The 13,919-nt window shown below is 30.2% G+C and overlaps 1 protein-coding gene across 2 annotated transcripts in view; it reads right to left on the reverse strand.

The window, feature by feature from the left end:
- The window catches only part of LOC142322277 (signal peptide peptidase), a 67,777-nt gene extending 61,382 nt beyond the window's left edge, over positions 1–6,395 (reverse strand). The window contains exons 1-2 of one of the 2 annotated variants that reach the window (XM_075361181.1): positions 6,128–6,395; positions 2,918–3,016 (exon numbers count right to left, since the gene is read on the reverse strand). In XM_075361181.1, the coding sequence (XP_075217296.1) occupies positions 2,918–3,016; positions 6,128–6,319 (291 nt within the window). In that variant the 5' untranslated portion in view covers positions 6,320–6,395. The remainder of the gene's footprint in view (positions 1–2,917; positions 3,017–6,127) is intronic. The other variant, XM_075361182.1, reaches the window with a different exon arrangement.
- Positions 6,396–13,919: the final 7,524 nt, after the last annotated feature.

The raw sequence follows: 13,919 nt of genomic DNA on the forward strand, positions 1-13,919 counted from the left end.
TTTTTTAATTCTCATGAATGCGAGTAAGCAAAGCCAAAAATATGAATCCCCAAATAGCAAGGGATTACTGTGGAGGATGGCTTCTTCCTTTTTTATTACTGTCGACAAAACATTACCTGCTACCCAATCCCTAGAAGGTATACTGCTGGAGAGTAATGTAAAACCCCTTGCACAGAAAATCAAATTCATGAAGCTCCTTTTGCTCCCTCATTAGTATAGGAGATGTTACCAAACTTAAAATTGACCTTTGAATGTATATATTACTTTTATTCATGACAGTTCTGCTTCTTTCATTATGTTCCTTGTTATTCTAATGTAGTGATTTCCCAAACCATTCAATATCAAACACCAAAATCAATTTTTCTAAATAAAATTTTACAAGTCAGCCAATTGCTACCCATATCACAGAACTTTCCTTTTTAATTGATACGAGCCAATTTCTTAGGTAAACTATTACCCAACACTAAACTCAAAAAATTACATTTTTAAAATGAATCTCTATTGCCTTCATAGATTTGAACTCTATTGAGTTCAGATTTGAACTCCAAATGTTAGGCATACTGGCAGGAAATCCAAACATTCTTTTAATAATTAATCATTTAAATTCCCTAAATCTTGATTGTTTATATCCTCCATACTTTTACTAGAAAGAGAACTATGATTTTACGATTACTTTCACAATCTTCTTCATTTTTGAAAGTGGAATATTGTCTTAAAGAAAATATTATACCAAATAATTTTGACTGCACATTAATCATCATTGCCCTTTCCCTCAGATGAACCTTCACCTCTATCACAGAGTAACAGTGCCTCGCCTTTCATCTGAAAGATCATGGATTTGAATTCCAGTCAAGCATGATTGGCTTAATATGTTAAAAGATTTCAATTCTATATTCCCATATACAACCTTCTAACCTACATGATGGATTAGTCTATCCAAAATATAATGTCTAGATATTTCTACTTAAATAAAAATGATTCAAAAATGCTACTCTTCATTCAGTCTCAAATTACCAACTCAACCTAACACTTTTTTTTTTATAATTTGTTTAGTTAAAAGCAGTTTCCATCTATCACAATCAATTTTAAATTCATGTACCTTTTTTAAGATAAAACTTTTCACTCACTTCATAAAAATCTTTCAAAAACAAAGCATATAATAATGGGGCCAAAACAGTGTTGTCTTACTTCCATTGATTTTTAAAATAATTCTTATTTATGGTACAAAGAGGGAAACATCATCTTTGTACTAAGCATAATACTATCCGATTACATAACTTCTTTAACCCATTTAAAAATTTGACAAAACCACATTATATAATTAAAAATAACTCATTTACACCAATGTTACCAAAAGCTCCATTAAAATCAATGAAAACTTAATAAATCTTCTTACCTCCTTTAAGTGGTTATATTACTTTACGAACTTATAATAATTATATAAAGTTAAAAATATTGCTGACTGAATGGTATCACTTGTAAAAGCCAATTTGATAATGATTCAATTAGTATTGTTATCATTAATGTGTGCTAACTAATATTTTTACATTTCTGATATTTTAACATTTTGTGGTCACCTGCGTTTAAACACACCATAATCTATGTAAAAATTTCTTGTAAGGAGCTTACACAGAGGAACTAAGCTCCTAGAGAATCTATGTAAGATTACAGAATTCTAATGCAAGTCTTACAATGTTCCTAGGTAAGCTTATAAACTATGTAAGTCTTCTTGTTCCTTTTTTTTTTTCCTCTTTTTTCTGTTTCCTCCGGTAACTACCGTTTAGATAATTCTTCAGAGGATGAATGAGGATGATATGTATGAGTGTAAATGAAGTGTAGTCTTGTACATTCTCAGTTCGACCATTCCTGAGATGTGTGGTTAATTGAAACCCAACCACCAAAGAACACTGGTATCCACGATCTAGTATTCAAATCCATGTAAAAATATCTGGCTTTACTAGGACTTGAACGCTGTAACTCTCGACTTCCAAATCAGCTGATTTGGGAAGACACGTTAACAACTAGACCAACCCAGTGGGTTCTTGTTCCTTTAATAACTATGTAATCTTACACAGAGGAGCTTACTAATTCCTCCATTAGTACCTATAATTTGGGATCAGTTTAACTGACAATAAAATCATTTAGTATTTAGTGTGTATTAGGGTAATGAAGTTGATTGGCTTTTAGAAAAATGGATGATTGATTTGGGAAAGATCTTGAAGAGGCGTAGACTTAATGAAAACTTTACTCTTTCAACTTTTTCACTTAGAAATTTAATCCATTAAAAATTTTTGCAATTTTTAAATGTTTTAAAATATAGAAAGAATTTTTTTCTATATGTTTTTCTCTAAGGCAAAATTACAGAAAAAGCAACTCTTACCCTCACCACATTTTGACCCTACATCACAGATCACAGATGTAGGGGCAAAATAAGTATATCCCAAAAATTGATGTTATTAAGACACTTCTTCAATTTATGGATTTGAAACAGCTATTCTTTTTATTCTAAAAGAGGGATAATCGCTGAGAAAATAGCAAGTAAGAGTAAAATAATTTTCAGCTTTCCTCATCACTGGGGAAAGATTTTAATTTTAAGTTGAAAGCAAATGCCAGAAACGTACAACAATGTTGCTACCCTTGTTCAAAATGTACATGTCAACTCACTGTTAGTAAAAGAAAAATTAAGTAATAAATGTGAAAATCAGAACATTTTGGTAAAAAAGTAATTTTAGTATCAAACATCACTTCTGCTATATATTTCTATTCACTCCTGTTCATCATATGTAGTTTCTCCAGAGAACATGCTCTGAAATTTATTTTAATGGGCTACTGCCACATCTGTGCATTTTCACATACTGATTCATGTAATCCTTAATATTACAATAAAATGAATGGAAAATTACAATAAACATATTACCTGAAATACAATATACAAGCAGAACAGTGCAACACTGGCAATAAGAGGAAATATCGCAGCATCTTTTTGGGACATAGTATCCGGTTTCTCACCAGACTCCTATAAAAAAAAATAAAAATATTAATGATTCATATCTGACACATGAGATTAGGTTCTAGATTTAGGTTTTTCCAATTTAAATTTCATTAATCTCAGTTTCATACATCTTCATTCCCAAATGCAGTATTAATAATAAACATTAGCTAACAGCTTGTTGGTTTTACGCTTATACAAAACAAAACAAAAAATTATAATAATAAGTATAATAATAGAAAAGGAAATTAAAAGAATGGCTAATTAAAGAACAAACTTCTACAAATGAATTAGATTTTATTTTCAACACAAAAAAATATTTGTATTAAAAATCTTTTGAAAATGGTATATAAAAATTTTTCTTTCCTATCTCTAAATCTATAACTTATACAAAAAGGTATGTTTGTTATACATGAAAGTTCTACTTAAATGTGCTAATTTCTATTTTTTTTTTGTCCTCAGTCATTTGACTGGTTTGATGCAGCTCTCCAAGATTCCCTATCTATGCCAGTCATTTCATTTCAGTAAACCCCCTACCATACATCCTACATCCCTAACAATTTGTTTTACATATTCCAAATGTTGCCTGCCTGTACAATTTTTTCCTTCTACCTATCCCTCCAATATTAAAGTGACTATTCCAGAATGTCTTAATATGTGACCTATAATGTCTCTTCTTTTAACTATATTTTTCCAAATGCTTCTTTCTTCATCGATTTGCCGCAACACCTCTTCATTTGTCACTTCATCCACCCATCTCATTTTTAACATTCTCCTATAGCACCATATTTCAAAAGCTTCTAATCTTTTCTTCTCAGATACTCCAATCATCCAAGTTTCACTTCCATATAAAGCTACGCTCTAAACATATACTTTCAAAAATCGTTTCCTGACGTTTAAATTAATTTTTGATCTAAACAAATTATATTTATGAGTAAAGGCTCGTTTCACCTGTGCTATTCAGCATTTTATATCGCTCCTGCTTCATCCATCTTTAGTAATTCTACTTTCCAAATAACAAAATTCTTCTACCTCCATAATCTTTTCTCTTCCTATTTTTACACTCATTGGTCCATCTTCATTATTTCTACTACATTTCATTACTTTTGTTTTGTTTATTTTCATGCGGTAGTTCTTGCGTAAGACTTCATCCATCTGTTTATTATTCCTTCTAAATCCTTTTTACTCTCAGCTAGATTATTATATCATCAGCAAATCGTAGCATCTTTATCTTTTCACCTTGTACTGTTACTCCGAATCTAAATTGTTCTTTAACATCATTAACTGCTAGTTCAATGCAAAGATTAAAAAGTATCGGGGATAGGGAACATCCTTGTCGGACTCCCTTTCTTATTACTGCTTCTTTCTTATGTTCTTCAATTATTACTGTTGCTGTTTGGTTCCTGTAAATGTAGCAATTGTTCTTCTATCTCTGCAATTGAACCCTAATTTTTTTTAAATGCTGAACAATTTATTCCAGTCTACAACTGTTCAAAAATAATTTGTGACAAAATAATAAAGCTAGAAGAAAAATATTAAAAATATTCTTGCAGTGAATGATGACTATATGGAAAAATTTTAATTGCACATGTTTATCTAACTTTATTTTAATGTAACAAGTTTACATAATTCATTTACTTTGTTTTAATAGCAAGTAAACCCTTACTTAAAAATAACATGACTTGGAAATTATTTTTAGTTTCACTCAAAGAACATCATTTTCCATATCTTTATTTTCATCCACTTACCTTTTAACTTTATGTATCTTAATCTTTTTCATGCGTCTTGTTTTCTTCCACATGGTTGTTGCTCTCTTACTTGATTTTCCTCAAATTTTCTTAATATTTAAAACTGAGGTAATTTTTTTCATTAACATCCAAAATTAACAAATAATTTTTATGTCTTAATACAAAAATTATTTGCAAAAAATTATTTATAAACAAGATTAAATTAAAATAAAAAGAAAGTGAGAATAAAAGAAAGGAAGGAGGCTTGGCTTATTTATTAAGTAATGCTTTTAAAATTGAATTAAATTTAAATAAAGAACAGCAAATGGCAAGCTCTAAGATTAGTCTGTTTCAGTCATTCAGCAGCCCCCATCAAAAACTGAAAGAGTTGGCGTTACTGGAGATACCATTCCTAGTATGGTTACCTAACTAATATCACTATTTTGACAACAGCGGTAAACCTATCTGCTTCTCAATCCTTAAAGTCCCCTCTCCCAATGTTATCTCATAATTTTGTGAAGGAGAAAATAATATTATTCATGAAATATAAAAATACACATCACTGAATTTACTGTATACAGAATTAAAAAAAAAAAAATCACTAAACAAAGGTTTTCAAAGGATTACCCACATAAAAAAAAAATTCCTAGAAAAAGTGTTCATAAAATTACCTATAAATCACCCAATACTACACACAATGTAAAATTAAATATTTTGGTAAAAGTTTCCCATATGGGAAACAAGGCTTTAAGACTGAGTTTAAGTACTCAAATCTTGGAATAAGGGCAGATAATAAAAATATATTGTTAAGGACAACTTTTTCCAAAGTGAATGTCTAGGAATTCACAAATACAATGATATACATACAAGTAAACAAGGAAAACCATCGGACTTAATTATTAAAAAGATTTACTTTCTTTATATTACACATCAAACTTTAAAAAACTAAAAAAAAAAATTCTATGAATGATAAAAACTGTTAACATATTAAGCTTCAGCATTAAAAATAACAAAAAAAAGAAATTGTGTAACCGAATACGCAATACTAACCCATAATATAACCTATAACAAACAATATGGATAGTTCCAGTACAATATCCTTTTAACTTTTTACGAAAAAGAAAAACAGTTAAATTAAGGTATACCTGAATGAAATCATCAGATAAGAGGTAAATAAACATATAAAACTACGAACTTAGGAAATGAAATATCAAATATGTGGACGTGTTACATACATCAAACCTACAGCTTGTAGAAATTTTTATTAAAAAAATCTAAGCATTAAGAAACTAATGCAAGAACTACAACTGTCATATAATATGTTAATCGATAAAATTTGAAGTCTATCCTTAACTATCTTACAATTAAGATCCTATCCTATTGTTACTACACAAATTATTTGTGGTATTACCTTCTGTTCCTTATGGTGTTTTACAGATCGAAACGCACCGAAAAATATTGGTAAGAGGGCCATAATAACTAAACTACCGTAGGCAACTGCCATTCCTTCAGGAGTAGCAGGTATTTTAGTCGATGTAGTGTTAGTAGCATTTTGTACACTACCCTGTAACTGTATGTTAGAAACACCTTCCACGTCTGCCATGTTAACTAATCAGTCCGTGTGACAATTAGGTTCTATCGTCCGTCTGATATGATCTACAGCAAGCGTCTACAGCACACTAACACATTATTCCACTGAAGCAATGTATATAATGTACTTGTGAGACCGATGAAAATAGGAAATACGTTTAAATCTTCTCTCAAACACACAACCTCATTATTCCATATAACCATAAACCAGCTAAAACTATTTTTGCTAGGTGTGTTCACACAAAATTGCACGTTACAAGAAAATAAATCATTTTATTAAATAAAGTTATTTTTTATTAATCAACATAGACACTTATTATTTAATGGTCAGAAAATATAAAAAAATAGTAAATAATAACTAATTAAGTTTAGAAAAAAAAAACCAAAATACTTCGTATATAAAGAGATGCTACAATAAATCAAAATAATAATATAATCGTACTTTTATATATGCACTGTAATTTATTACCATTTTCACATTTTATTAATTATAATTTATTATTACATAAAGCATTAATAATTAAAAAAAGATTGCAAAAACAAGAATTTTAATTTTGATGTATTTTTAAACTAAAAAAATCTGAACTAGTTCTTGAATGTACATCGTATTCAGAATTACACAAAATTATATGTACGACTGTTTTCCTTGAGGGAACAGTATTAGTGACTGCACTACTATTATTATTAACAATTCCATGAAATTTGCATTATATTTCCAATTCCAGTGCAAGTTCACCACCTTTTTTGTCTTCATCGGAATGGTTGCTTTACGACCACTGTCTAGATATATGAAATTTATTCGTCAATTAGCGGTTCCATCTTACATCCTAAATTTCAGCTTTTCTTTTTTTTATATAATCGCAATATGGTTTTCTAATCGTCCTTATTCATTCCATTCATTTTTTCATTAATTATTTTTAAGTTGTTATTACTTCCAACATATCTTTTCGGAGTCGAGAACATCATCTCGATCGGATTTACATCGGGATGGCAAGGTGGAAATCGCAGAGCCTGATGCCTGTGTTTTTTTAGTTCATCAAAATAGTACTTCATTTTTTAATTTCTGTGATATAATTATGTCATACAACTGTGGTTTTAAGTTTGCTTTATTAAAGGTAGTATTGTTTCTAACCATTTAATCATACGTTTGTATGAAAATATTGAAGATATTGTGATAAATTTGGGAAATGATAGTAATTCAATATAAAGCAGCTTATCAGATGTTGAAGAAATACATTGAGATAACAAATATTTCTTCTGTTTTACTTGATGAAATTTAAATATAGTGTTAAAATACTTTCTAAAAATTTTATCTTTGAGATAAATATATCCTTTTATCCCAATTTTCTCATTTCTGTATTACAAGTTATTTTTACTTCATTTTGTGTTAAAAGTAAAGGGAAGTGTTTTTTCTCAGATGGATTGTACTAAATTAAATTAGAATCATCATACTGTTTTGTTTTGGCTTGCTGCATGCTTTTGTGAAACAAATTACAGTATATCTTGTTATGGTCACCTAGGTTCATCTTATGGTAGTACTAGTGATCAAGGCACTTCTTTGGCTGATAACTTGTACAAACATACCTTGAATCCTAATGGATTTTAATAATTCATAATGTTAGTATTTTACTAGAAATTAATGATTATACTTATGAAACATACTAACATCAGAATTTACTGGCTATACTGTTCCATACACAGAACCATTTTAAATATCTTTACATCTAGATGGAATTTATTTGTACAGATGTTCATTTATTTGTACTTATACTTGAATTGTGAAGAGATATGCAAAATACCGTCCATTTATAACTACAATAGAGATTCAATAATCCAAACATTGGTCATTGAAAGGGATAGAATATCATTGTAAAATAACTTTAAGTGTTATAGAGAAGAGATAAGAAACAATATATATAATTCCCAAATCTAATATACGCAGAATTGTATTAAGAAATTGTGTTTTAGGGATAAAAGAATAACTAACTAGATTTTTAAAAATGTTTTACTTGTTCTGTAATATAGAATTATTTTTGTTGTGTTCATATACAAACTGAGAAATAAAACCTTGCTTTGTGTGTCTGTTTTTTTTTTTTTTAATAAATCTTGATTTTTACTCCACATATGTTTAGTGTTTTATTTTTATGCAACCTTCTAGATCAGATGTAAGTATATATTTTTTACATCTTATACTCTGAATTTATTTTCTGATCATCAATTAATAACTGATTTTCAAACATCTGAAAACTTATTTTTTATTTTTTTTTAGATAATAAATAAGAGCTTGGTAATTTTAAATTTTTTGTAACTAAAGCAACTGAAGAGTAATTTCTCCTGGATTATTAATGGGGTTTTCTCACGGATGACATAAGTAGACGTACTTATGTCACAGATTATGTAGATGTACTTAGTTATTATCACTATGCGATGGCATAGTAATATTAACTAAAAGATGTAAATATTACTAATTAAGTGATTTCCAATGGATTTAAAAAATACTAAAAAAAATAATAATTGCGCAACCTAACCTGGAATTATGCTACCTCTTTCTACTGCATTAAGCAGTACAAAAGAGAAGGCAAAAAATATTTTCATTTAAAGATGTTTAACAAAATAATAATCTTATTTTAAAACACAATCATTTTTACATTATTACCCAAAGAGTTATACAAGGTGTGTGATAAAAGTAATGAGACTTGATTTTTTACTTACCAAAGTTTTTATTTTTCAAACAACAATATTATCCCCTTCAAAGTAGTTCCCTTGGGCAGCTATACACCAGCGGAGTTGTTCCCATTCCTGGTAGCAGCGCTGGAAGGCTTCAACTGGTTGGTCACAGTCTTTTGAATGTTCTCCAGAGTTCCAAAATGACGTCCTTTTAAGACATGTTTCAAATTAGGGAAAAGGAAAAAGTTACAAGGGCTCAAATCAGATGAATGGGAGGGGGGGGTTGACGAACCGTAGGAATGCATTTTGAGGTCAAAAATTCCCTGATGGAAATGGCTGTGTGACACGGGGCATTGTCATGATGAAGTATCCACTTGTCTGCAATGTCTGGTCTCACGCGAATCACTCTTTTCCTGAGCCTTTCAAGGACACCTTTGTAAAACACTTGGTTGACGGTTTGTACTGGAGGAACAAATTCTTTATGCATGATACCCCTACTGTCAAAAAGGTAAATCAGCATGGTTTTGATCTTTGATTTGCTCATTCGTCATTTTTTCGGTCGAGATGATAGTGTGCCACTCTATCATTTATGCATGATATCCCTACTGTCAAAAAGGAAAATCAGCATGGTTTTGATCTTTGATTTGCTCATTCGACATTTTTTCGGTCGAGATGATAATGTGCCACTCTTCGCTTTGCCGCTTTGTTTCATCACCTGTGATCACACGATTGAAGAATTCTTGGTCATTATCAGTCCTTTCAAGAAGATCATCGCACACGTTTCTTCGACTGTCCTTCTGTTCCGTTGTGAGGTTTTTCGGCACCGATTTCGCATGTCCAAATCGTCTGTCAAAATTTGATGTACGGTGAAAGTGTTTAAATTACCTGTTCACTCATCATCCGTATTGTTAAACGACGGTCTGATCTCACAAGAACCCTCACACGCTCAACGTTTTCGTCAGATTTTGAAGTTAAAGGTCTCCCTGAGTGAGGTTTACCTTCAACGTGTTCTCGGCCTTCCAAAAATGATTTGTGCCAGCGGAAAACCTGTGCTCTTGATAAGCAATGTTTCCCGTAGGCCTGTTTCAACTTTTCAAAGATCACACTCGCGGATTCCCCAAGTTTAACACAAAACTTGATTGTACAACGTTGCTCTAAATTCCGATGCTCCATTTTCGTAACACACAACAAAAACACAACTTCACTGATGGCGCTGTCAAAAATAATGTCTAGACTGAACGGAGTTGAAACTCGTACTGTGCATGTGGAAGGGATGAACAAACCGATGTAGCACAGACCAGTAGACACAGCGTTGCCAGATCACTCGCAGTGTTACCAATCTCATTACTTTTCTCACACATCTCGAATATTTTAAAGTAAAACTAATTTTAAGTACAAAAAATAAAATATTAAATCCAATTTTAAATATTGTAGTATATTACACTTTATCATGTTATAGGTATAACTATTCTTCCTAGTAATGACAGTTACTTTTATATGGATTTGAATACTAGATCGTGGATACCGGTGTTCTTAGGTGGTTGGGTTTAAATTAACCACACGTCTCAGGAATGGTTGATCTGAGACTACAAGATTAAACTTCATTTACATTCATACATATGATGCTCTGAAATAATATCTTACGGTGGTTCCAGAGGCTAAACAGAAAAAGAGAGGTATCTAGTAATTCACGACCAGAAAAAACTTTTTTTGATATTCACAACTTCACTTTTTATAATATCAAAATTTGGAGAACAATACTTTCAGAAGATGATAAAATGCCACTAATTTTCATGTAAAACTGACGTCATCTAATATGATTGTCAACTGTCACAAACTTATCTACAGTACATAATTGTTACAGTCTTCAGGACAAACCTGAAAATTACGCAGTTAGACATACAGTACTAGTCAAAAATGGTTGTACAATTAAAATTAGTGTTTTCCGTTCACAGTTCAAGAAAGGGGGTGTTCAAATAACGGATTTTACTAATTTAACATAAATATTTTACGTTGTAAACATTTATATTTAATTTAAGGAAGGGATCATTTAAAAAAACAGTACAGTACAACAACGAATACCGAACAGAAACGCAAAATGCCGTATTTCTTGAATTCATAATCAAAACTGATCTGTGTACAATCATTTACTTTTAATATTCACAATCAAATATGTACATACATACAAAGTAAGTGTAGTTTTCAAAATAAGTTCGAAGAATGTTTGAAGTACAAAATACTGTATTGAGCTCTAGAATTAAACTTTTATTTATTCTTTTTTACGTATAAATAAAAGATTCAATATTTTTTTTTAATACGAGTAATAAGGACTTCTGATAAAAAATTAATCACCAAAAATGGTCTCAATATGGATCTAGATTACTTCGATTTTGATCTATTTCGAATAAGATTTAATATACGAATAACACAAGAGTAAGGATCTGTTTCGTTCTAAAACGTTACCTATCGGGCTAACGTACATTCATTTCTACGGAATAATGTGTTTGTGGAAAGGAGACTCTATGAATACACACGTCAACTGTTGTTGCAATGCTGTTCTTATCACATCGTCGTACATATCAGAGAATTTTTCCAAATTCATAAATTTCGTCTCCATAGCGAATAAGCAGACTTCAACGGAATTAAATAAACACAATAGATATGCATATACCCATTTGAAAAATATGTTACAGATTTTGGAGTTAAAAGAAGTTTAATAAAATAAATTAATTTTATTTATGTATAACTGTACTTACAGTAATTTTTGTGTAACTAAAGTGATGCACTGCACAGATTAACTATCCTAACATAAATAAGTTTAATTTCAGTTTATGTATAAGTATTATTATCTAAACGGTATACCGGAGGCTAAACAGGAAAAAGAAAGAAAGAAATGTTTATGTATAAGTGGTGCGGGCATCTTCACAGTTGTTAGATTAATTTATTTTCAAAATAAAATTTTACATTGCAACGATTTTTTCTTTCTTTTTCTTTTCAAAATAACTCATAAAAAAATATTATTTAATGTTTTCATTTTCATGCCATTTAATATTTTCTTATAGCTTTTAGTTTTGGCTCTAAGGTATGGCAATAGATTAACAATGAAAAATATGCATACATGAATTTCTATGAAGTTCATAACTCACATTAAAGGATTAATAAAAAATAAACAAAATGTAATTATGTAGTTTAAACATCTTGTTACAACTCGATCGTAAAAAAAAAAAAAACAAGTTTATATTGGCATTTTTGAAGTTAATTTTTAAGATCTCAATCTTTTAATCTAATACTGAAAAATGACAGTTTGATTTGTACAAAAAAGTAGCGAGTTTTTCATAGAAGTAATTATACATGTTTTCTAACTACTCTTTAAAAACGGGAACATATAATAACACAAAACGCTGAAAATATAATTATTACTAATTGACTATTACCCCTCAAATAATTGGTTATTCCTTTGTTGTTTTATCTTAGTAAATATTTGAATATCCAAGTTTTAAAAAAAATTATTTTGCATTATTGTGCATCTAAAGTACTAAATCAACTTTTATGATTTCTTTTTTCTGATAATTTTTCTTGTGCATGGACTTAATGAGTACCATTAAGCATCCGACTGGCTCAAAGTTTTACTATTTTGTATAATTTTCAGTGCATACGAGATCTGTAAATAAAGTAATGAGACAATCCAGTTATAATGGACTCTATCACATTCGAAATAGTTCCCTTGGGAAGCCACGCAACGCTTCAAACGGTTTTTCCACTCTTCATAGCAGTGCTGGAACTCGGAAACAGGAATATATTTCAGATGGTCGTCGGTTACATTTATTTTGTTTTCTACTGTTTCAAAATGGTGTCCTTTGAGTGTTTTTTTTTAAATCGGGAACAAGAAATAGTCGCAGGGATTCAAGTCAGGTGAATAAGGTGGTTGAGGAACTATAGAAATGTTTTCTTTGCCTAAAAGTCATTAATTGAGAGTCCAGTGTGACAAGGTATTGTCATGATGCAGCAGCCAGTTGTCTTTGATGACTGATCTCAGCGGGTAACTCTTTTCCGCACTCTTTCAAGAATTTCTCTGTAAACATATTGATGTTTACAGTCTGTCCTGTAGGCAAAAACTCCTTATGAACAATGCCATTACTATCGAAGAAAGAAATTAGCATGGTTTCATGATACTTATAAATCTGTTTTATGATTCTCAAAAATTTATATGAAGAAAAAATAGAAATAGTTGAAGTCATATATATTCTATCTGGGAGCTCCGCACTCTGGACCCCAGAAGCGTTCGTTATCCTCATGGTTTTGAGAATATTAAATATTTTATCGATTAACTATTCAAGTAAAACACAATTAGTCATTTCATTATATTTCTGTTCCCATGGTGACAGAAATATAATGAAGTAAAAGGATTATTTTCTGTTTCTTTAATGAATGTCTCTAATATTTTAACCCCCACGGGGGAAAGAGATTAATTTATGATTTAAAACCTTCCCTGGGGTAACACAAAGTATCCTGAAAATTTGAAAACAATCGGTTGGTTCTCGCGTGATGCTGTTGCAAATAAACAGACAAACTTTGGCATTTATATATATATATAAATAACACACTGATAAAAAGCTTACCATATTTATTTCCAATAACTAGTTTTCACGGTAAACCGCATCTTCAGTTTGTATTAAATTCCATATTTATTACATTAAAACATATTTTTTAATTATTTGTCATTTTATAATAGAGATTATGTTTTATATTTTGAAATTTTGGACAATATTGAGCGTGTATGTAAATTTTGCTGTCCAGTACTGGCAAATATGTGTCTAATGGAAGTTAATATGGTAAGTTTACAAACTTATCTATACCAAATTCAGTAAGCTTACAGAGTTGAACTAAACTAGGGTTGCCAGGCGTCCCTATTAATCGGGATTGTTACTGGTTTTAAGCCTCGTTTC

The sequence above is a fragment of the Lycorma delicatula genome, chromosome 3 (genome assembly GCF_047948215.1).
Source record: "Lycorma delicatula isolate Av1 chromosome 3, ASM4794821v1, whole genome shotgun sequence".
Classification (NCBI taxonomy): domain Eukaryota; kingdom Metazoa; phylum Arthropoda; class Insecta; order Hemiptera; family Fulgoridae; genus Lycorma; species Lycorma delicatula.